Source organism: Pinus tabuliformis, chromosome 5_2, assembly GCF_031772625.1.
Source record: "Pinus tabuliformis cultivar Carrire ecotype Pingquan chromosome 5_2, CPIR1, whole genome shotgun sequence".
In the NCBI taxonomy this organism is placed as follows: domain Eukaryota; kingdom Viridiplantae; phylum Streptophyta; class Pinopsida; order Pinales; family Pinaceae; genus Pinus; species Pinus tabuliformis.
In genome coordinates, this window is record NC_142306.1 from 475422002 (window position 1) to 475443868 (window position 21867).

Consider the following 21867-nt stretch of genomic DNA (forward strand, 5'->3'; position numbering starts at 1 on the left):
TCTATATGCGATAATAATATTAAAAAAACAAAAAAAAAACTAATTTAAAAAAACAAAAAAAACTAATTTAAACGGTTTTTCACTAAATTTTAACAAAAATTAACTGAAAACTCAAAAAAAATAAAAATGATAAAATAAATCGCTTAAAAACTACTTTTTAAATTATGAGATTTTGAAAATAATAATTACTCTAACGAACAAATACGGGTCAAAATAATTAACTTCAATTTAAATAATAAGACGTTCTTGCTCTCACGGCTTCTAACTTCTATTTGTATTTATTCGAGACAACTTTCGAGACGATGAGTGTCAAAAATGCTTTCTGTGCATTAATTATCTACTACAGGAGTTTTCTCAGGCCTGAATCTATTTATACCCAATCTGTTGCTGTTGCTTGGACGGGTCATCGGAAGATTGCATGGAAAGCTATACTGAAAGTTTTCAAAGGTAAGTGTTTCTTTGTAAAAGATGGCCAATAGGTTTTCCATCCTATATCAGGATTCAGAGACTGACTGGGATGGCTTTATCAGGGAATTTGATTTTAACTGGTACTATGGTGGTCTTTTCAGTACCAGCAAAAGAGCATCTCCTGCAAATCCTATGAATTCACTTGATGATGACAATAGAAAACCCCATGAAAATGGTGTGGAGATTCCGCGGCAGGAGCTGAAGGAAGAGATCAACCTGAACTTTGAAGATCCAGAGAAGAATGATGAAGAATTAGTTACTGCAGGCCGTGGTGACTGTGTTGCCAGCATTTTCAGAATATTGGACGAGGATGGCGATGGGAGGGTTAGTACAGATGAGATCATGAGATTTCTGGAACGAATAAATCTGGAGATTCCCATGGAAGACTTGGAATCAACTGTGAAATCGGGATCTGCAGGTGGGTTTGAGTTTCTCACTTCCATAGAGTTTAGGGATTTTTATCACACATTGATATTTGCAGGCAAAGATGAGAATGAAGAATTTGTAAGATCTGGTGATTTAGAGATTGATGATAGAGCTATCTGTGAAGCATTTGGTGTATTTGACCAGAATGGAGATGGGTTTATCAGTCCAGTAGAGTTGAGTGATGTTTTGTGCAGGTTGGGGTTCATGGAGGGGAGGGATCTCTGTCACTGCCATAGCATGATTGAAAATGTGGATGTTAATGGGGATGGCTTTGTAGATCTTGACGAGTTCAGGATCTTGATAACCAGATGGACTTCCCCATTGGCATCAAATATGCTGTGCTGATACTATTTAATGCTGGTTGTACACATTATATATTCTGCACACTAAGAATACTATGGTATTCCAGTGATGATTGAAGTGTTATTGTAGGTTTTTGTCTGTCTTGTATGCCATGACGTTAGGTTTTGTGTAAAGACTGCTGCACTTCAAGGTGTCAATGGAAAAACGCTTGTTATTTAATTTTTGGGTGTGGGTTTTTTTGCTTTTGGGTAAAATCCACTGAGAAGTTCTGGAAATTTCATGAAAAGTTTTGGAAACTTCAAGATTTTTCAGGTATTATTGTTATATTCAAGCTTTTTAGTGTTTCTGGGGTTTTTGATCTATTTTTACTATAAAAATAAGATTCAATCATTCCTACCATCAATTTTTTTTTGAAAAAATTGACTAATTTTCTAGCTGTTTCTCCAGCTAGAGGCAACTTCATACTTCATATACTTCATATTTTTGTATTGGTATTCATATTTTTGTACTGGCGCTTATATTCAATCGATTTGTTGGGTTTCTTTTCACCTCCACATCGTTATGATGCTCGTTGGTTTAACCACTATGTTACTCCAACATCTCGCATATGGGATGTCAATTATACATTTATGAAGTGTCAATGGAAAAACCGTTTCGAATTTTAATTTTTGTGTGCGCATACTTTTATACTGGTGCTTATATTCAGTGAATTTGTTGGTTTTCTTTTGACCAACATACCTTTATGATGCGCGTTGGTTTACCATTGTGTTGGTCCAACATTTCGGAATATGTGATGTGAATTATACGTTACTTTATGTGCTAATATTATTAATTTTCTTTAATATTGAATATGTTTTAAAAGATGTTTTATTTTGATAAAACCTCATATAAAACTGGTTGGTCAAATCTAAATTTCCTTCGATTTAACATATATATTTTATAGATTTGTTATAAGGTTAAATTATTGTTATAAGATAAATTATTGGTTTAGTAATTAAGAGTTTGGTTAGATTAAAAATATTCTCAAAATTTAAGTTGGTTTGTTTTTGTTTTTTTGCATTTTAGAAAAGGAAAAAAAATATTTTGTTATAAAATAGTAAAACAATATGTTAGCAACATATTATTATATAGACTATAGAAATACTAGCCCAAAGTATCATATAAAAAAGGATAGGGTCCACTGTTCTACAATAAGTGACTGTGTCCACATACATATAACAGTGAATAGCCATCCAAATGAAGAAAAAAACACATAGATTAGGGAATTCCCTATAAGCATCAATATGATGTAGTCATAGCAGAAAACAAAAAAAGTGTCAATGCGGTGAAAAAAACTCAAGGGAAAGGCATAAAACCAACATCTATCGAGCATCCCTCCACTTCCAGAGTGATATGAAGCCCATCCATGTAGGCCAGTAGACCTTGTTTAAACAATGCATCTGCAAGAGTGTTGTGCACTTTATGGATGTGTTGTATAGTGACTCCTGGAAGTGTGTCCTTTAGATATGTGATGTTAGATGGGGGTGTGGTGTGTCCTTTAGATATGTGATGTTAGATGGGGGTGTGAAATAGTAGAGTTGCCCAAGCCATGATTATTGTATGCTTAAGTTGTGTATATCTAGAAAGCCCACAAACTAGAACAACCCACAAAGTGCCATAGGCTCCACCTTCATATTAGTTCCACATACCCCCACATCCCCTGGGCCTCAAAATTTAAGTACTTGTTTCTTGATATTTGATATAAGATTAAATTATTTGGTAAAATGTAAATTATTGGTTTTATGGTTAATTTAAAGTAAGATTATTATAGCCATATAAATTACATGGTTGGTAAATACAGATTAATATCAAAATGTTTATCTCATAATACCTTTGGCATGATAAAGACTAAAGAAATCATAACTAGCATAGCCATATAAAAATGGTTGGTAAAATGTGGATAGACATCTAATGCTTATGATACGCTTAACATTATCAAGATTTAAAAATATCAAAAATAAAAAAAAATCATAACTTTATATTAAAATATTATTGTTGTTGTTATTAATTATAAAAATAATTAATATATGAGTTAAAAAACATATAGAGTTAAGAATACAAACATGTAAGAAGATTATTAATCGTGGAGATTCACTAACATATTATGATGGATATTCTTAACCAATAAATAGGTTTTGTTGCAATACCATGGCTTACTAATTCTACATGCCCAAAAAACCATAACTCAGGTTAACTAACAAGTGTTCATATGACAGTTTTTTCCATTAGATCAATTTAATTAAAACTACAGAAAAGGCATAACTACTTCTTAAGCTTCATTTTTTTCATCTTTCTTCATTCCCTCTCAACAAGCATAGACTTCACTTTCTCCATCTTTCTTCATTCCCTCTCTAGACAAATTGAAACTTTACTCCATATGGTGACAAACAAATTTACAACAACAAACTATTTATATCACCAGATATTTATATCACCAGAGGATTCTACGAGACATTCACTAAAACTTGGATAACGGCTACAACTTAAAAGGCATCGTGATATGAAGCAGCTTGTGGTATCTTATTAGGGCACTTGGCATCGTGATATGAAGCAGCTTGTGGTATCTTATTAGGGCACTTAGTTTGATTAGGTGCATGAAACACTGACAATTATTAATGATCCGGCTGACAACTCTCCTCAGGTTACCTCTTTTCCCCTCTCCCTAATCATCATTTCTGACTGATGGTATCATTGCTAAATGTTTCATGGTTTTGTACTCGTCGTCACACTGGATTCTTGACATAGAACTATGGCACATAGTTAGGTTCTCGTTTTTTTTGTTCCACAAGCAGTTCGGCATGGCACCTTGTGACTCAGTTCGTGTTTGGTTGTCTCGATACATTTTGAATGTTATCATCATGCTGACATAGCATTAGTAGGTCTGTTTTTATAGTGCTCTAGCTTTTATATGTTTTTTCTTGAATTTTGTAAAATTCTTAAGCTATCAATGCACAAATACGGTTAGTATTTAATGGTAGCATTGTCTTATGTCACAGTCAAAATTTTGTATCTTAAATTTCAATAGCAGTAATGGTGTCTATTGGTTAGACCGGTTACCCCTTGTTGAAGATACGAACTCCCAAGGTGTTTTTTTTGGGAAGTTTGATCAACTATCACGGTAACATCTTTGAGCATTAATTATCTACTACAGGCGTTTTCTCAGGCTTGTATCTATTTAAACCCGATCTTTTGCTTGGACTCGGAAAATTGCATGGAAAGCCATACTGAAAGTTTTCAAAGGTAAGAGTTTCTTTATAAAAGATGGCCAATAGGTTTTCCATCTTATATCAGGGTTCAGAGACGGACTGGGATGGTTTTATCAGGGATTTGGATTTTAACTGGTACTATGGTCGTCTCCTCAGTACCAGCAAGAAAGCATCTCATGATGCTGCAAATCATATAAATTCACTTCATGACGACAATAGAAAACCCCGTGAAAATGGTGTGGAGATTCCACTGCATGAGCTGAAGGAAGAGATCAGCCTGAACTTTGAAGGTCTGGAGAAGAATGATGAGTCTCCTCAGTACCAACAAAAGAGCATCTCATGATGCTGGAAATCTTATAAATTCACTTGATGACGACAATAGAAAACCCCGTGAAAATGGTGTGGAGATTCCACTGCATGAGCTGAAGGAAGAGATCAGCCTGAACTTTGAAGATCTGGAGAAGAATGATGAAGAATTAGTTATTGCATAGCGTGATGACTATGTTGCCAACATTTTTAGAATATTGGACGAGGATGGCGATTGGAGGGTCAGCACAGATGAGATTTCTAGAAAGATTAAATCTGAAGATTCCCATGGAAGACTTGAAATCAACTGTTAAATCGGGATCTGCAGGTGGGCTTGACTTTCTCACTTCCATAGAGTTTAAGGATTTTTTTTTAATCACACATTGGTATTTGCAGGCAAAGATGAGAATGAAGCGTTTGTAAGATCTGGTGATTTAGATATTTATGATAGAGCTATTTGTGAAGCATTTGGTGTATTTGATCAGAATGGAGATGGGTTTATCAGTCAAGTAGAGTTGAGTTTATCAGTCCACTAGAGTTGAGTGATGTTTTGTGCAAGTTCGGGTTCATGGAGGGGAGGGATTCCTGTTGCTGCCATAGCATGATTGAAAATGTGGATGTTAATGGGGATGGGTTTGTAGATCTTCAAGAGTTCAGACTCTCGCATACCAGATGGACTTCCCCCTTGGCATCAAATCTGCTGTGATGATACTATTTAATGCTGGTTGTACACATTATATATTCTGCACACTAAAAATATTGTGGTATTCCAGTGATGATTAAAGTGTTATTGTAGAGTTTTGTCGGTCTTGTATGCCACAACGTTACGTCTTGTGTAAAGACGGCTGCACTTCATGATGCGAATGGAAAAACGCCTATGTTTTTTATTTTTTGTGTGAATATTTTTGTTTTTACTAAAATCTAGTTACAACTCTAGTTAGAATTTTTTAAATTTTTAAATATAGTTATCAAATTTCAATATTTTAGATAGTTATAAATTTTGGATGATACTGAATCTATTCCTATATTATCACAATAAAAACAATATTTAAACACTCACAATAAAAACAATATTTAAACACTCTTATTATTAATTAAAAAATAAATAAAAACGACATTGCAGCATGTTTTGGCTCCTCTCGCTCCATAGACAACTTCATATTTTTGTACTCTGCTTATATTCAGTAGATTGGTTGGGTTTCTTTTGACCTCCACATCGTTATGATGCTCGTTGGATTAACAACAGTGTTACTCCAACATATCGCCGTATGGGATGTCAATTATATATTTATGAAGTGTCAATGAAAAACGCTTGGTTTTTAATTTGTGTGAGCATAATTTTATACAGGTGCTTATATTCAGTGGATTTGTTGGTTTTCTTTTGACCACCATAGCTATATGATGCGCATTGGTTTACCATCGTGTTGGTCCAACATTTATGCTCTAATTATACTAATTTTCTTTGATAAAGCCTGATATAAAACTGGTTGGTTCAGGAATATTTAGAAATAAAAAAATAGATAAAAGAGATAAATAGTAATAACATAGGTTAATTAAATAAATATTTAAAAAAACACAAGAAAATGTTTATGAAATTGGTTAAATCTAATTTTTTTTCAAATTTAACATATATATTTCATAGATTTATGAACTAGCATTTGCATTGCAAAGGAAAAGCTGTAAGGCATAAATTGAAGAACAATCATGACATGAGAATGGGCAAATTTAAATGAGATGTAGAGATGTAGCAGAAATGAAATTCTAACGTTGTATAAACAAAAGTTGATTTAGGGTGCCTCACACTATTTTTTATTAACTATTGAATTAATATTGCATATAAATCTCATAAAATTCAACCAACTTATAATTCAGGGATCTAATATGTAAGTTTGACTTTGGGTCATTAACATGGCGCCCTGCCTCAACCACTCAACCATTAAACACAGGCCAACAAACAAATTGAGGAACAAACACGACATGGGAATGGGCAAATCTAAATGAGATGCAGAGATGTAGCAGAAATGAAATTAAATTAAATCCAAATCCAACAGTAAATAGTAAAATTAAATCCAACATAACCACCAATCATTAAGAAATAAAGAGCATAGATAAATAGACAAAGAAAATCTGTAATCTGTGGCAGCTTATAGTCATGTGCATTGAAACTAACTATAATTGCAAGTCTGAAAAGTCAATCTGATAACTGGCTAAAGTAACTTTAATATTATATTATCTTGTAAAATCATGGCGAATCTTTCACTGAATTATAAAATATTTTAAGATCTTGGTGAATCTTTCACTAAATAATAAATACTTTGTAAAGGGCTAACAAAGTTCATAATGAGTATTTCTTGTAATGGCTTCAAGCCTTGTTAAGTAATCCATCAAGAACCAAAACAAGTATATTCCTTATATGGAATATAAATATATTTCTCATGGAAAGTCAATTAGGTTTAGTGCAGGTGGTAGGGAGAAATCCTACATGTGACGATGTGTTGAACTCATAATGAGTATTTCTTGTGATGGTTATGAGCCTTGTTGTCTAAGAAATCCCTCGAGAACTGAAATATGTATATTCCTCATATGGAATATAAAGATATTTCTCATGTATTAAAAAAAGGGAGGATATGAAATGAATGATATAATTACAAAGTCATGTGATGGTGTACTTAGTATTGACTAGTCACAATGGTTGAGAGGTTAGTCATGTACTTTAATTAGGATGTGTCAATTCATTTATTGTTTTAATTGTTATATTATAATTATTGTGTTTATTACAAGTTGGCACCAACACACATAATTTTGGTAAGGTAGTGTGTGGTCTAGTTCCAAGTTAGAGTGTTTTTCATGGCGATGACTTAGGCTCAAATTTTTGTGGGTAGGCTCTAGAAAAAATAACTACAACAAAGCAAACCGTAATTACCTTAGGTATCATGCAACATTTGAAATGTGGATTTAAAAGATGTGATTTTATGGACCTTATAACAAGCTTCCTTAATGATCTAAATACTAAAATCGCCTAGTTAAGAAAATATTTTTTTCGTAGCTAGGAATATGATTCACAAATACAAAAGAAATTCATTAATAGAAAGCTAGATGAGGGAGCAAACTTAACAAGCAAAGAAGCTCCACGTATGAATGATGGTGATATTTTAGAAATAGAAGGAGATTTAAAGAGGCCCTTCGTGACCAACTTCTAAATCCTAATCTATTTCATGTATTTCTTATCTTTCTTGTATTAATTGTGCCAAAAATTTCAGATTAGTTAACAATCACAAATTAAGCTACACAGGAGATAAGACAACAAGAGCCACGTGGTGGCAATGTCACTGCTCTTGTTTTTTTTTTTTTTGCACACTGCCATCACATGGGTTTTGTTTTTTTGGGCACGAGTGACATATGTGTGATATAGGTGATGATACTTAATAGAAAAATGTAACTTGATGCTACTACTATATTTCTGATTGGAATTTCAATTGTAAGAAAAAATTTAATTAGAAAGTAAAACATTACATTTTTTTTTTAAATCGCCAATCACTTAAAGGGGGTGGAGCATTATCATTCAAAAGATATAAATTCAATCCCAAAGCCCTTGTGCAAAATAAAGTGTCTAACCTTCCAAACTTGGGAAAAAAAACCTACATATACATAATATCTTTAATAATTACTTCCACAAAGACAAAGTGATAAGATTTCATTCAAGTTTCCTAGAGATACCTTTTTTTTGAAGTAATAGTTATTTAAACATTCAAAGGTTACAATTAAAAACAAAACACTACACTTAAATAAACACACTTATTTTTTAAAATATTTTTTATTTAAACAATTCAAAAGTTACCATTAAAAACGAAACATGTTTCTCTTTCAAATTTATATCTATTTAAACAATTTAAGGTTTACAATTAAAAAATGTATGATTTCTCATGAGAATTTTTCATTTACTATCATGAGAAGCAATTATGGATAGAAACCATAATGCGATAAGTCCTCCCAAGACAGAAGCAAAATCAAGCTCTAAGATTGGTTGCCCTCCCTATGCTTTTGCATTCCATTCCATAAGGTGTTCTTTACTACTACATTCACTGCTTTCATCAAATTTGACAAATGCATAACCACTGATGTATATACCTTGCTTTATCAAATCAACAAGAGAGTTAATAAGAACAACAAAGAATCCTTATGCATTAAGAGCTTCCAATATTTTCTGTCTATGTTCCTTAGCAACACAAATGAGTAAGGCAGTTCCTCCCACTTTGACTTCCAAACTAGAAGAATGTATAATACGATCACCCAATACAGTAATGCATTTTGGTGTTTCTATAACCATATCCCCAAGAATTACAGGCTGATCTTGGCACAATCTAGACAGAACTTCAATTGCCTTCTCTTGAATTGGTGGAATATCAGTGGCCAAACAAATAATCAATATCTCCAAGTGGCAAGGTCCTTCAGCAAGGGCTATCCATAGAGGATGATTCAAAGCACCACCTTAGTTTTCTTTAGCCGGCAAGGAAAGTGCTTCAAGGGCCTCTCCTATCACTTTTCCTTCCAAATTGGTTGCACAAACAAGAGATGCCAGATTAAGCACAATTCCACAATGGTGAATACCCTCAATAAATACATCATCAACTAGACCATGATGTACCAATTTAGAAAGTGCAGCTACTGCATGTTGCTTCCCCCTGATGGTCCCTTCCCTCAAGAATCTAAACAATGTTGCAATAATATCATCTGCAAGAGCTTCTTCAACAATTTCTCTATCTAAAAGAAGATTAGCCAAGGCAGTGATTCCCATCTCTCTAGCATATATGTTTGAAGATTTTGCAAGGTTGATTAAAGGCATGATCACATCTTTAGCAATAAAGGACATGTGCTTGTTAGACATAATTGATAAGAAAAGGGCTGCAAGTGCTCGGGTTGATGGCATGGCAACACACTCATTTCCTCTCCTTATTAAACTACATAAAGGGCCAGTGATCTCCAGTCTACTTGAAATTTCAGAAAGGTCTCTACGAACATCAAATACATCTGCAAGAACAGATGCAACATTCTTTTGAATGTCCTCATTTGGAAGACTTCGTTTGCAACAACTCTCTCATGCAGAATGTCTCCATGAGATGCAAGTGAAAGAAAAAAACCACACACCTCAAGTACATGCACTTTGGACTCTAGACGATCTCCCAAAAGTAGAGCCCCCAAATGATATAAAATAGTAGGATTGCATCCCGAATAAGGTGACTAAGGGCCTCTGCAACAATTTTTTGAGCTTTGATATCTGCAGTATGTTTTCTATATGGATTTTGGCCAGTATGTTTCTTTTGTGAAACTTATATTCTAGGCAAGCAACAGATGGAAAAATATGGCAAAGAAGAAGATACATGAGGAGCTAGCATTTAATTGCAATTATTGCAAAGTAACCTTTGTCATCCCATAAGAACTCTATCATTAGCATTTGAAAACTAGTTTTATGACATTTATTTATGACTTTTCAACATATGAGAACCCTATAAATAGCAGGTGAAAAGTACTTTGGAATTTAGTGTGACTTCTCCAAAAATCATGTCTATAATTTTTGGAAATCATGTCAAATGATCTTGAAACATTTGAGGAATTTAGGGACATTGTTAAGAGGTAAATTGGAAGAATGTAAATGTTCTCAAGACAGTCAATGTTTAAAAACTTATATCCAATTACTTATAAAATTATTATGAAGCTTATGGAATTTCAAGGAGCCTACTTCATTCATTTTTCCTAGTAACAATGTCATATTAAAGATTTGACTATAATGTCATTTTCAATGAAAATGCATGGCACACTACACAATAATATGACATCATTTTAGATGTGCTTGAGAAGTAACACCTTTTTTTGAAGTAATATCTGTTTAAACATTCAAAGGTTACCGTTAAAAACAAAACACTACACTTAAATAAACACACTTCTTTTTTAAAGTGAATAAGTTGAATCATGTGATTCTTATTGATAAAAAGGTTATCGATATTCATGTGTAAGACAATGGGTATTATTGAGAACATTATTTCCCAAAGCCTTAAATTTCCTGCTAATTTTCTTAAATATCTAATCCAAAAAAAAATGTGCATTTTTAAGGATTTCCTACCCTAGAGCCACAACTCTGCAAGCATGAAAGAAGGGCATGGGAGCACCAAGACAATAGTGGTATCCCACTTGTAACCTGGGTGGGGTAGAATAACATGCACACTGATTTTTTTGATTCAACTTCTTAACAAATAGACCGATGCAAGATACAAATTCAATGCAATGGATAGTCCAATAATAAATATATCTATCCTAATTAGAGGCTCAAAATCTATGATTGAATTAGCTGGTGATTGTAAATAAAAGGAGAACAATTTAAACCTAGATCAGGGCCATTTTGGTGGATCCAATATTGTCTCTGATACCAATTTTTTTTTTTTTGGTTTTTGATATTTATCTTTTATTTCGGATTTAAAAGAAAAGTCAGATATGGCGAGTGGAACCTATTCATTTAATGGAAATATCTGAACTAATAAATCATTTATCTGAGAGGATACATTGCCAGAGTCAACATTGATTATTACATATCAAGTTATCAAATCAGAGGGTGAAAGTGCATATCTGTTTACAAGTTGTATCCAACTTGTATCCATATGTTGGAGAAAGGAGGTTACAATAGGTATAGGATACTTTCTAGGCAACAAGTAGTGCGTTACTGCACACATGATGTCATACCATGTCCTGGCCTTCTACCATTCCTTGCCTAAAAATATTTCCTTGCCCAAGCTTGTACCTGCAGTCTTTCCTCTTCCATGTTTGGATTTCCCCTTCCGTATCAACACTATATAATAATAGTGGAGGCATACCTCAAATTATCTATTTTTTTGTATTATTTTATATAATAATTTTTATTGTTTCCTTCCTATTTTAAATGTTCTTTAGCATGTCACTTATTCATTGTTAAGCTATGTGGTATTCTGTACCTCGTGTGGGCACTACTAATTTTATTGGAAATACATCAGCGGTACATTGTGTATCTACCTACAAATCTGTGCCTTCATATTTCATTCGTTTACTAGATAGTGGAAATGTTTGATTTTACAAGTAAATCAAATTGTGTCTAGGATGTGCACCCATGGTAGTAATAAATAGTAGAATAGAAAAGTAAAGCAATCTCTTCCGACTTCTTTTCCGAGTAGTTTTAAACATTACCTATTTTTATGGATCTTTTGAAGGTTAATTATGTTCAAATCAAACCCAGTGAAGGTTTGAGCCTCCCCTTAGAAATTTTGATTTTCTTTTATTCATATGTTCACTTCTTAATCCACATGATTTGATTGGTTAAGCATTTACAAGAATCCAACCTTATCTCACATCGCTGGACAAATTTAAATGAAATCTATATTTTGAAAGGTTAGTATACATAAAATATGCCCAATTTTTCTTGCATGGTCTGCATTTTTGTACTTTAGTGCTACTGTTTTTGTTTTTCTTCACATGATCACCATGAAAATAGAAAGAGTGCTACTTGACTGGCTTGTTCTTAGTGTGAGTTATGTTCATCTTGTCGATTCTTTGGTTTCATGTCCATACAAATTACTATTTTCAATGTATATAACATACATAGCTAAATTTTGGTCATTTCTTCCAACTTTTGTTCTTATTGAGTTGATTACTATATATATGCTCATGGTTTCTGGGATTCCACACACCAAGAGGACTATTTATTAAACTTGGCGATAAAGAGGGTGTACCATGCATATTTGTTGTTTTTTGGGTCTACGAGTCAGATTTTTATTTAAACAATTCAAAATTAAAAACAAAACACACTTCTCTTTCACATTAATATCTATTTAAACAATTCAAGGTTTAAAATTAAAAAATGTATCATTTCTCATGAGAATTTTTCATTTACTATCATGAGAGGCAACTACGGATAGCAACCATAATGCAATAATTCCTCCCAATACAGAAGCATAATCAAGCTCTAAGAATGGTTGCCTCCCTCTACTTTTGCATTCCATTCCATAAGGTGTTCTTTACTACTACATTCGCTGCTTTCATCAAATTTGTCAAATGCATGACCACTGATGTCTATACCTTGCTTTACCAAATCAACAAGAGAGTGAATAAGATCAACAAAGAATCTTGATGCATTAAGATTCAGGACTAGATATCAAACATGAACAATGCAACCTTTTTGAAAGGAAGCACACACTTTCAAGATGAAATATTCTAGAAGTTATTAGTGATCTAACTGTAATGGAAAATAAAAAGTATTACTAAATTAGTCTAAAAATCAGGAGATCCCCTAATAACAGGATTCATAAATAGCCATCAAAAATTTTAAATTCATTCTATAATGCATAATAGTTAAAACATACCATTAATGGTTAGTGGTTCCAAGCTTGTTTCCCTTCCTGTTTCACATCCTTGAAAAGTATACATAATAGAATGTAATGATAACTAATACAACATAGCAAAGACACATTTGGTAGAGTACCCAGATAGAAAATAAAATTAATTTTCAAAAATTTGAACCTAAATAAAATGGAAGGAACTTACATTTTGTGAATTGTCTCCCTTGCTACCTTCACTTGAACCTTCACTATCACTGCCTCCACTGCAACCAACAATTAATTGGATAAATAACATGCAACCATAGTAACGGATATCAATAGGAATCTAACTCAAAGTCCAAAATCCATTTCCACTTTAAGATAAGTTAAGCTAAGATTCATTCCAGGGATTCCAAATGGAATTGTTATACTTCCCAAATTAACCGAAAAAAAATAGCTTCAAATACCTACCTCTGTGGGAATGCACCATTTGTAGAACTAGACAATGCTTTCCCACTTCCTCCTTTTGTACTAAGTATCTGAAGTTTTTATAAATTTCCTTTTACCTTCTTTATTGAGCTTCAACCTTTACCCATCAAGGACTTTGCTTCTGTTTCAGTGCCTGAAGGAACTGAAACCTATATCCATTGAAAATAAATATCAGAACCTCATTGAAGTTTCCATGATAGAAGAAATTCAATAATAGAATGACAAAATGTCCTATAGGATTATCAACAAAATGTTTATCTACAATAGTTTGTGTAGTTACTAATGCAACCTCTATTGGATTGCCACCAGATGGGGCATTGTATTGATTGAATGAATTAGCACCCTAGTGTTTGACATAAGAAAATGATGTTTGAAGCATTAATGATAATTCATATAATTGGGAATGCGAATTGAAAACAGAGAAATTCAGCCAAACTAAATACATCTCAATATGTCAGTAATTGGAATTTATGGGAACATTACTCCGTCATTGTCACCCACACTAACCATAATGAAAATCACAAAAATGTTCTTAGATAAATCATGATGATAAAAGTTATTGGAGGCACAGAAGGATATGTGTAGATTCCTCCATGGTGATACATTACAGCGAATGGAGAGGTCATCCCATAAGGTGTCATTAATGGCTGAGACATCAAGATACCAATCCTTTATAATAGTTGAAGTTTTAATAAGATACTTACTGTAGAAATAGGATTTAAACTGCAAACACTTGTTACATGTCCTCCCCACACATATGGAGGTGGTGTTGGTCGTGATGCAACCGAGGAGGAAAGATAAGGTGGATGAGGTGTGACACCTGGACCATAATATGCCTACATATGAAGCACGCTGTTAGAAAACTTGGAGGTATCCATAATTGATTCAAAAGAGGAAAACACCAAAAAATGCAATAAACACCACAAATGAGGATTGAAAAGAGAAAACATGTAAGGTTGTTGTCCAGTCAGGATATGCAGGTGTGGCTGGCTGTTCCTGAATATAAGAAATAAATATAACATCAATTTTATTTCTTAAGTACATGTGGGAAGAAGTCCTACCTTCATTTCTTGCTACAATGTAAAAGTGATGCCTACCTGTAGTGTGGAATATGGTTTTGTAGCCTTTGACTGTGTTCCACCTTCCACAGTTCCCATAGCTAAATCATAAACTTACTAATTTGAAGTTCAAAGATAGAATGTGCTAGTACATAATGCCTTATGATGGGTTCCCAATTCCTTAGTTACTAACAAGTGCATAAAGCTTCATTCATTAGACATGGTGAATATCATCAATGTATGTCAAAAAAAGAAGACAACATAAATGAAGGAAAAACAATCATGTATTCTTGTTATTCAAACATGATTTTGGCACCAAGAGAAACTCTCATCAGTCATTTTATAAATCAATAATATGTTACTGGGAACAAGATTTAAAAATAATTACCAACCAGTCCAATCACAACTGTAGGGAAGTGCCCAGGAATTTTCCCACAAGGTGTTGGTTGAAAATGAAACGAACATATGAAAAGAAAAAATTGCATAGCATTTTTTTGTTGCTTCGTATATAGAGTTTGCCTCAAATATTTATACCCAGTTCAATTCCAACTCAAACATGTCTTCAGACAAAGTATCATCCCCCCAACCCCCACTTGCTTACATGGCTGACTGTTATCTCCCCAACCAGTAGACCACCATAAATAATTACACGAATAAAATATATGATCACAAGGGTATATATGGAAGCATATCAGTATCAGTGGTCACTATTGTAAAACCAAAAAAAGGAATGTATATTAGGACCCACAGGCATTGGTGTGAAAATGATAAATATAATGCATAGGAGTTTGAAGAATGTAGATGAGAGCTAGGAGGCCTAATAAGCTCTAAGTCGTTTCACTAGAGCGTCGAGGGATTTAGCCTAGAAAATTCATATAAAATTTCACAAGAGTTACATCTGAACCTAATAGAAAAAGGTTGGGGCAATGATTAATCTGTAAGTGAAGGGTCGACACAAGAAAGAAAAACCCTACCTCCAAGGTGCATTGGAGAGGCCCGAAAAATTCTTGCTGGAAATGAGAAGTGATCGATTGAGGCAACGAGAGGGAAATTAGTTACTGTAACTGGCCAGATGTAATTCTAGTGATTAGATTTTTCGCTATTCAGATCTGAACGAATTTTATATAACCCATAATAAATGACATCAAATTTAATGGGTTCCATTGAGTTTAAAGTTGGAAAATGTGGTTCAATAGGAGCAAGACGCCAGTTAGGAAAACGAATAAGTTAAACCCTACATGAAGAGCATCAGTGTGGTATTGAAACATCCACTTGCAAAAGGGTAAATGTAGGGTTAGCAAAAATCCTACATGTCAAAGTACATATTTAAAAAAGGATGTGTAAAAGAAAAGAACATTACCTATCATACAAATGGAGATGACTATTGTCCACTCCTGAAAACCCAATAGAAAACACAAATAAATCCTCAGTAAAAATCTCAACAGAAGGATGAAAGTTACAACCATGAGGATTGAGTTTTGTTACGTAGGTAAATGCCACAATGTGCGTTCCTCCTATAACCTTCGACCATCTTTGACCTGAGTTTAAACCTATGGCCACCAAAGAGTCTAGGGATTTAACCTAGAAAAATCATATAAAATTTTGGGAGAGTTACATCTGAACCTAACAACAAAAAGTTGGGGCAATGATTAGATTGTAAGTGAAGAGCCGACACAAGAAAGAAAAACCCTACCTCCAAGATGCATTACAGAGGCCCGAAAAGCTCCTAGTGGAAATGAGAAGTGACCGATCGAGGGGCAATGCTTTGAAGGAAGTTTATATAACCCATAATAAATGACATCAAATTTAACAGGTTCAATTGAGTTTAAATTTGGAAAAAATGGTGCAGTAGGAGCAAGATGCCAATTAGGAAAACGAACGAGTCAAACCCTACATGAAGAGCATCAATCTGGTATTGAAACACCCACATGCAAAAGGGACTAGATGTAGGGTTAGAAAAAATACTACATGTCGAAGCAAATCCTTAAAGAAGGATGTGTAAAAGAAAAGAACATTACCTATCATACAAAATGGAGACGACTACTGTACTCCTGAAAACCCAATAGAAAACACAAATAAATCCTCAGTAAAAATCTCAACAGAAGGATGAAAGTTACAATCGTAAGGATCAAGTTTTGTTACTTGGGTAAATGCCACAATGCGCATTCCTCCTAGAACCTTCGACCATCTTTGACCTAAGTTGAAACCTGCGGCCACCAAAGTCTCTAGGCATTTAGCCTAGAAAATTCATATAAAATTTCAACAGAGTTGCATCTGAACCTAACACAAAAAGTTTGGGGTAATGATTAGTCTGTAAGTGAAGAGCCAACACAAGAAAGAAAAACCCAACCTCCAAGATGCATTGTAGAGGCCCGAAAAGCTCTTGGTGGAAATGAGAAGTGATTGATCAAGGCAACAAGAGGGAAGTTAGTTACCGTAATTGACCAGAAGTAATTCCAGTCATTATATTTTTCCCTATTCAGATCAAGGATCCAGGTAAACACATGTTTTCCACTCAGTTAGCTTGAAGTTTGATGCTCAGAACTGTGTTGCATAGCAATTTCCTGCAACTGCGAGTGAAATGAATGTCATTGACAACCTTCCTAGAAAATTAGTTATATGCATAAAGACCAAAGAAACTTTGTTCATCAAATATAGAAGACGCAGCCAATTCCATACCTCCATCCTAAACCAAAAAAAATAATTAGGGTTTTTTCTTGTTAAGCATTAATCCAAGGGCCTTAAAATTTCCAATCGTCTAACATATCATCAAATGGTGCAAATGATTACACAGTGGCAATTGGGGGAGTTGATTTCAAAGGGGAACACCTTACGATGTAAATATATATGACATAAGGTTAAATTATTGTTATAAGATAAATTATTGCTTTACTGATTGAGACTTTGGTTAAATTAGAAATTTCATTAAAATTTAAGTACTTGATATTTGATATAAGATTAAATTATTTGGTAAAATGTAAATTATTGCTTTTATGTTTAATTCAAAATAAGATTATTATAGTCATATAAATTAGATGGTTAGTAAATACATATTAACATGAAAATGCTTATTTCATGATATGTCTCACTGATAAAGATTAAAGAAATTATAACTAACACAGTCATTTAAAAATGGTTGGTAAAATGTGGATAGACATCAAATGCTTATGATACCTCTCACATTATCAAGATTAAAAAAATATAAAAAAATAACTAAATTATAACTTTATTTTAAAATATTTTTGTTGTTGTTATTAATTATAAAAGGAATTAATATATGAGTTAAAGAATATATATAGTTAAGAAAACAAAATGTAACAAGATTATTAATCATGGAGATTCACTAACATATTATCATGGAGATTCTTAACCAATAAAATAGGCTTTGTTACAATACCATGGCTTACTAATTCCACATGCCCAAAAAACCATAGCTCAAGTTCATTTGACATATAACATCTGTTCATGTGACATATTTTTTTCATTAATCAATTTAATTAAAACTACAGAAAGGGCATAACTACTGTTTAGATAAATCTCAACCTTTTATCTGTGACTACTAAAAATATTTGACTCACTTCCTCGAGAAGTAAGGAATGAAATTCACCATCTCTAAGGGAAGGAGTTAGGTGACCATTTATATTTTTCTGATTCCAATATTGGAGGCAACACTTGTGAAAAATAAGAATACATGAATATTGGAGGCTCTATGTAATGACCTTGGATCCAATGCTAAATACATAGTCTGTTATGGATCGTCTGTCATCTACATTTCCAGCCCAGTCGGAGTCTGAAAAACCTATCAATCTAACATCACACGAATCAGTACAAACAATATCAAAATCTTTAAGGTTCCTTGGAGATAACTCAAAACACCTTTTTTCTGCAACCCAATGGCTCTCAAGGGGCTTTGACATAAATTGGCTCAATGCACTCACTGCATAAGCCAAATCGAGCCTAGTTGTAGTCAAGTAGATTAGAATCCCAGCCAGTTGTCTATACAATGTTGAATCTGCCTCCTTAGATCCATCATCATTCTAAAGCTTTAAGTTCTGTTGTAAAGGTACTGCTACAATTTTGCACTGATCCATTCTGAACTTTTCTAATAAGATCTTGACATACTTACTTTGTGATAGAAAAGTTTGCCCAGAATCCCTCGAGACTTCCAAACCCAAACAATAATGTAGCTCTCCAAGGTCTTTCATCTTAAAGACTTGTGACATTTTCTCCTTGATTTATTTAATGAGGTTATCAACATTCCCTGTAATGATTAGATCATCTACATATAAAGAAAGAAAAACAATCCTTACCTCTTTATCAAACATGGTATAAATATTAGGGTAATTTTTTCTTCTTTTATAACCATGCTGCAATAAAAATGAATCAATTTTGTCATATCATGACCTGGGTGCCTGTTTTAGTCCATACAACGCTTTCTTCAACCTGCAAACTAAATTTCTTCTCCTTGTTTGACAAACCCCTCAGGTTGCACTAAGTAAACTTATTCTTTTAAGTCCCAATTTAAAAATGCAGATTTAACATCTAGCTGGTAGATCATCTAATGCTATTTGGTAGCTAAATCAATTATCATTTTTATTGTGTTTAGTTTAGCTACAGGGGAAAATGTTTCATCATAATCTATGCCTTCTTGCTGTGAATACCCCTTTACAACCAGCCTAGTTTTAAACTTATCTATGCTCCCATCTGCTTTAAATTTAGGCTTATACAGTCAATGCATCCTATGGGTTGTTTTCCTTTAGGTAGCTTAACTAAATTCCAAGTTTTGTTTTAAGAATTGATTCATATTACTCTTCCATAGCAGCCCTCCATTCACTATATTGACTGATTTCTTTATAACTAGAGGGTTCAACAACATTCATCATACTAGTTATAAAAGAATTTTCCCTATATCTTGTTGGCAACTGAACCTTCCTACCTGATCTCCTGAGTGGTGGGGTAGCTTCAAACCTTGTCTAATCATCATTTTCTAGACTTGGCTTGATAGCTACATCATCTTCTTTCCCTTCCTATTGTTGTTGCTGCTGCTCATTGTTGTCACCTGATTCATCACTTCCTTCTTCCACCAACAAGGGCACGTGCCATTCTTCATTAGCACTCATGGCTTCCATCATTAACCTGCTCATGAAACACTACATCTCTACTCGCAAAAACTTTATGAGTAGAGGGATTAAACAATTTGTAAGCCTTAAATTTTGTACAATACCCAACAAAAATACATTTGATGGCCTTTGAATCTAGTTTCTTTCTATCTTCCTTTGGGACATGGGCAAAGGCTTTACTACAAAAAACTCTCAAATGCTTAATTGTAGGCTTATAACCAAATAAAGCTTCAAAAATAGTTTTGAAATGTAAAATTCTTGTTGGACTCCTATTCTTTAGATATATTGCAGTATTAATCGCTTTAGCCCGAAAGTTGTTAGAAATATTCTTACCTTTTAACATGTTGCGAGCACACTCCACAAGGGTTCTGTTCTTCCTCTCTACAACCTCTCTTTGTTGAGGAGGGTGGGGTATTGTAAACTGCTGTTGTATCACAATATCTTTGCAGTATTTGAGGACACATGCTTTCTTGTACTCTCCCCCTTGATCCAAGCGGAGAATCCTGATGCATTTACCTGTTTCCTTTTCAACCATACTTTTGAACTCCTTGAAGTATTCAAAAGTGTGGCTCTTCTTCCTAAGGAAATACACCCATGTAAATCTAGTACAATCATCAATAAACAATAAAAAATAGTATGCACCGCCTAATGACCTTGTTTACATAGGCTCACATAGATCTGTGTGTACCAGCTCGAGTATATCTCTCCTCCTTCTATCAATATTCACATGACATTCATCTCTGTGCAAATTTCCCAGTGCACATGCATCACAATCAATATGAATAGGTTTTAAAATAGGAAGACCTTCGACCATACCTATTTTATGTAATAGTAGTAGATCATTGAAGTTAATATGACTAAACCTCTAATGCCATAAGTCCACTATAGTTGTGGCAGATGATGTCAATGCCTGATGGTGTGTGCTTTTGACATTTAACTTGTAAAATCCTCCCACACGAATACCTAATGCAATATGCTTCATACAATCCAATAGGTCTTTAATGACACAATATGATTTATAAAACTCTACCTTGAGATTTTGATCAGTTATAGTATAAACAAAGGTTAGATTATTTTTTATCCTGAGTACATACATTACATTATGGATATGTATAATATTTCCATCAAGAAAAACAACAAGAATATTACCATAACCTTTGATTTAGTACCCTCCATCATTGCCAAGATAGATGTTTGCTCCACTACTGGTCTCTTTGAAGTCTTCAAACCACTGTTTGTTCCCTGTCATGTGGATGGATTCACTTGAGTCCACAAACCAGGTATCTACTTCATCATCCTTAGTCGAAAGCGCGGAGTCAAATATGAATAGCCTGAGGTTCTAACTCTATTCCTCATCAACAAAATGACCTGCATGTTGCTTATGTCTCTTCCGTCCTTCATCAAACTTCTTCTTCATGCAATATCTGCCTATATGGTTGGTTCTACCACAATAAAAACATTTGGTCGCATAGTAAATTTCTATTGAAATACGTACCTTAAGGTGGGGGCATCTTTCTCTATGGGGTTGCACTGCTCTTCTATGCTACATTTGGCTTTCCTCTGAAGGGCTTCTTCTTCGCCATGAAGGCCAGATCTGAACTCTGAGGTTTATGAGTCAACTGCCTTTCCTCCTCTTGCATGAGGATCCCTGTCAATTCTACAAACACGGGGGTTTTTTCTCTTGCATTCAATCCAGTGATGAACATATGATACTTGTCAATCGTACCATTCATGGTAATCATGACAAAATTTGTATCTGACACAGCTTCACTGATGTCACCCAGCTTGTTCTTGAGCTCCTTGATCCGTGAAATAAGTGCTACAACTGTCTCATTCTCCTCCATCTTGATGGAGAGAATCTTGCTCTTTAATAACAACAATCGATTGGTGTTCTTGAGATCATAGAGATCCTTGAGCGTCTTCTAGATCTCTAGCGTAGTCTTGCAATCAAGAATATGGGGAATAACGCAATCTTTGACCGACAATTTCAGGAGCATTCTCACCTTATTCTCTTGCTTGTCCCAGTCTTGGATTGTTGTTGTTGTTCCTCCTGCAGCTAAGTTCGGCTTCACCTCATCATTATTCACAATTGTCCATGCATTGTGTCCCTTAAGCA

The 21867-nt window shown here is 34.0% G+C and overlaps 1 protein-coding gene across 1 annotated transcript; it reads left to right on the top strand.

Moving 5' to 3' along the window:
- Window positions 1-468: 468 nt before the first annotated feature.
- Window positions 469-1239, top strand: LOC149159709 (calmodulin-like protein 3). Its single transcript, XM_089434393.1, has one exon. It carries the CDS (start codon window positions 469-471, stop codon window positions 1237-1239), a length of 771 nt encoding a protein of 256 aa, XP_089290519.1.
- Window positions 1240-21867: the final 20628 nt, after the last annotated feature.

Bases quoted from the DNA above. Each gene is read 5' to 3' on its own strand.
- LOC149159709 (XM_089434393.1), top strand. From the start codon at position 469: ATGGCCAATAGGTTTTCCATCCTATATCAGGATTCAGAGACTGACTGG.